The sequence below is a fragment of the Myotis davidii genome, unplaced genomic scaffold, assembly GCF_000327345.1.
Source record: "Myotis davidii unplaced genomic scaffold, ASM32734v1 scaffold663, whole genome shotgun sequence".
In the NCBI taxonomy this organism is placed as follows: domain Eukaryota; kingdom Metazoa; phylum Chordata; class Mammalia; order Chiroptera; family Vespertilionidae; genus Myotis; species Myotis davidii.
Genome location: NW_006295816.1, coordinates 6534026 through 6535889, shown reverse-complemented (window position 1 = coordinate 6535889; position 1864 = coordinate 6534026). Strand labels below are relative to the sequence as shown.

The 1864-nt window shown below is 51.4% G+C and overlaps 1 protein-coding gene across 1 annotated transcript in view; it reads right to left on the bottom strand.

Moving 5' to 3' along the window:
• ULK4 (unc-51 like kinase 4) overlaps positions 1-1864 on the bottom strand; it is a 284250-nt gene that overhangs the window by 230159 nt on the left and 52227 nt on the right. The window contains exon 18 of the mRNA XM_015568398.1: positions 960-1067. Coding sequence (XP_015423884.1) covers positions 960-1067 — 108 coding nt within the window. The remainder of the gene's footprint in view (positions 1-959; positions 1068-1864) is intronic.

The following is a 1864-nucleotide window of genomic DNA, read 5'->3' as shown; positions in this document are numbered from 1 at the left end:
GCTGAGGTGAGGCGGGCACTGGGGCCTAGAAGCAATTGGAGGGACTGATGACCATGAGCAACACGAGAGGCACAGGGCCTCTGAGGGGCGACACCTGCAGCCTCTCGTGTGTGTAACAGGCTCGCCATGGCTGATGTCTGGAAAACACACTTTTACCAACACAAGAGCAAAGCCAGAAGACTGTCTGGGAGTTCTGACAACAGGCCAGGTGAGAGATGATTATGGGCTGAACCAAAAAAAAAACCGCAAAAGTGAGAACACCCGGACTGGGGTGGGCGGCATCCCCGACAGGAGGACAAAAGCCACACAAACTGCAACTGCGTTGCTCTGTAACGTCCTCTGCAGAGTCCCACTCCGCCTTCCGCCCTCCTGGTGCCCTGGGTGTGAGCAGAGCGCCCGCAGGCGGGCGAGGTCTGTTACACAGTGTGCACCATCGCTCTGGGCCGGCCTCTTCTCGGTCAGCACCGACTTGAGATTTTAAGGATGACATATATTCAAAGTGACAGGCCCACAAAAGCCCTCATCTCTCCTGAAAACGTACGGGTTTTCGTGGACCCGGGGCAGAATCCCCTCGGCAGGTTGGCTAGCTATAAGATGCGGTCGCCTGTCATGGCCACAGACGCGGGCTTCATTAAAACAGCCTCGCTCCCATCCAAGTAGAGTAAGCACCAAGGAAAGTGATTCTCGACATCTGCTTTTAGAAACAACGGGAATACTGCGGCACACCGGCTGAAATTGCTGCTCGAAAGCAAAAAAGGGGAGGGAAGATGACAGCCAGACAGGCAGACAGGGAGCGACCGACAGCCTCTCTCCGCCTGAGCAGCATCTGTCCTCAGCTCCTGGGGCGAGCTCTCAGCAGCAGAGTCAGGGAACTCTCACGGGCTATTAATACTCGCCGGCCGGGATATGTCAGAACGCGTCCCCGCCCAGCAGGGCTCATCTCCCTCAGACAGGCTCACCTGGGTGGCCACCAGATAGAGCAGCTCCCCGAGGGCTGGCAACAGGCACTGTTTTAATTTGCTGTTCCTGAAGTTTTCCCTAATTAATTCGGTTAGGAGAGTAATTGCCTGAAAGGAGAAAAAAAAAAGTATATTATTTGATATGTATCTCTCAGTTCTCTCACCTGTATGTAAAAGGCAAGACTCTCTCCAGAATTCAACTTCCATTTTTAAGAAGCAGTTTCCAAGTGATTTTCAAAATATGGGCCTTATTCCTGAAAGAAAAAAAAAATAGTAATTGTCCCCGATGACAGTAAGAACACCTCCGGGAAAACGCACTCCGGTCAGGAGGGCACTGGTCAGCTACCAAACCCTTTCGCCGCCTCACTGACCTGGCGAGGCCAGTGCTGCGCTAACTGTAGAGACGGGGACTCAGGGGGGAGGGTCCATCGAGTCTCTGCCAGCTCCCCGGAAAGCCAGGGTGGGCACCAGCGCCTACCGGGCCAGGTCCCCAGCATGCCCCCATTTATAAAAACTCTCACATGGCCCTAACGGGTTTGGCCCAGTGGATAGAGCATCGGCCTGCAGACTGAAGGGTCCCAGGTTCGATTCTGGTCAAGGGCATGTACCTTGGTTGCGGGCACATTCCCAGTAGGGGTTGTGCAGGAGGCAGCTGATCAATGTTTCTCTCTCATTGATGTTTCTAACTCTCTATCCCTCTCCCTTCCTCCCTGTATAAAATCAATAAAATATATTTAAAATAAAAAAAACATATAGTAGCTGAATAGATAAGAAAACACGTCCCACATATCTGCTGTCTACAAGAGACCCATCTTAGAACAAAAGATTCACGCAGACTGAAAGTGAAGGTATGGAAAAAAATTTCCATACAAAGGAAAATGAAAAAATAAAGAAAGGGTAGAATT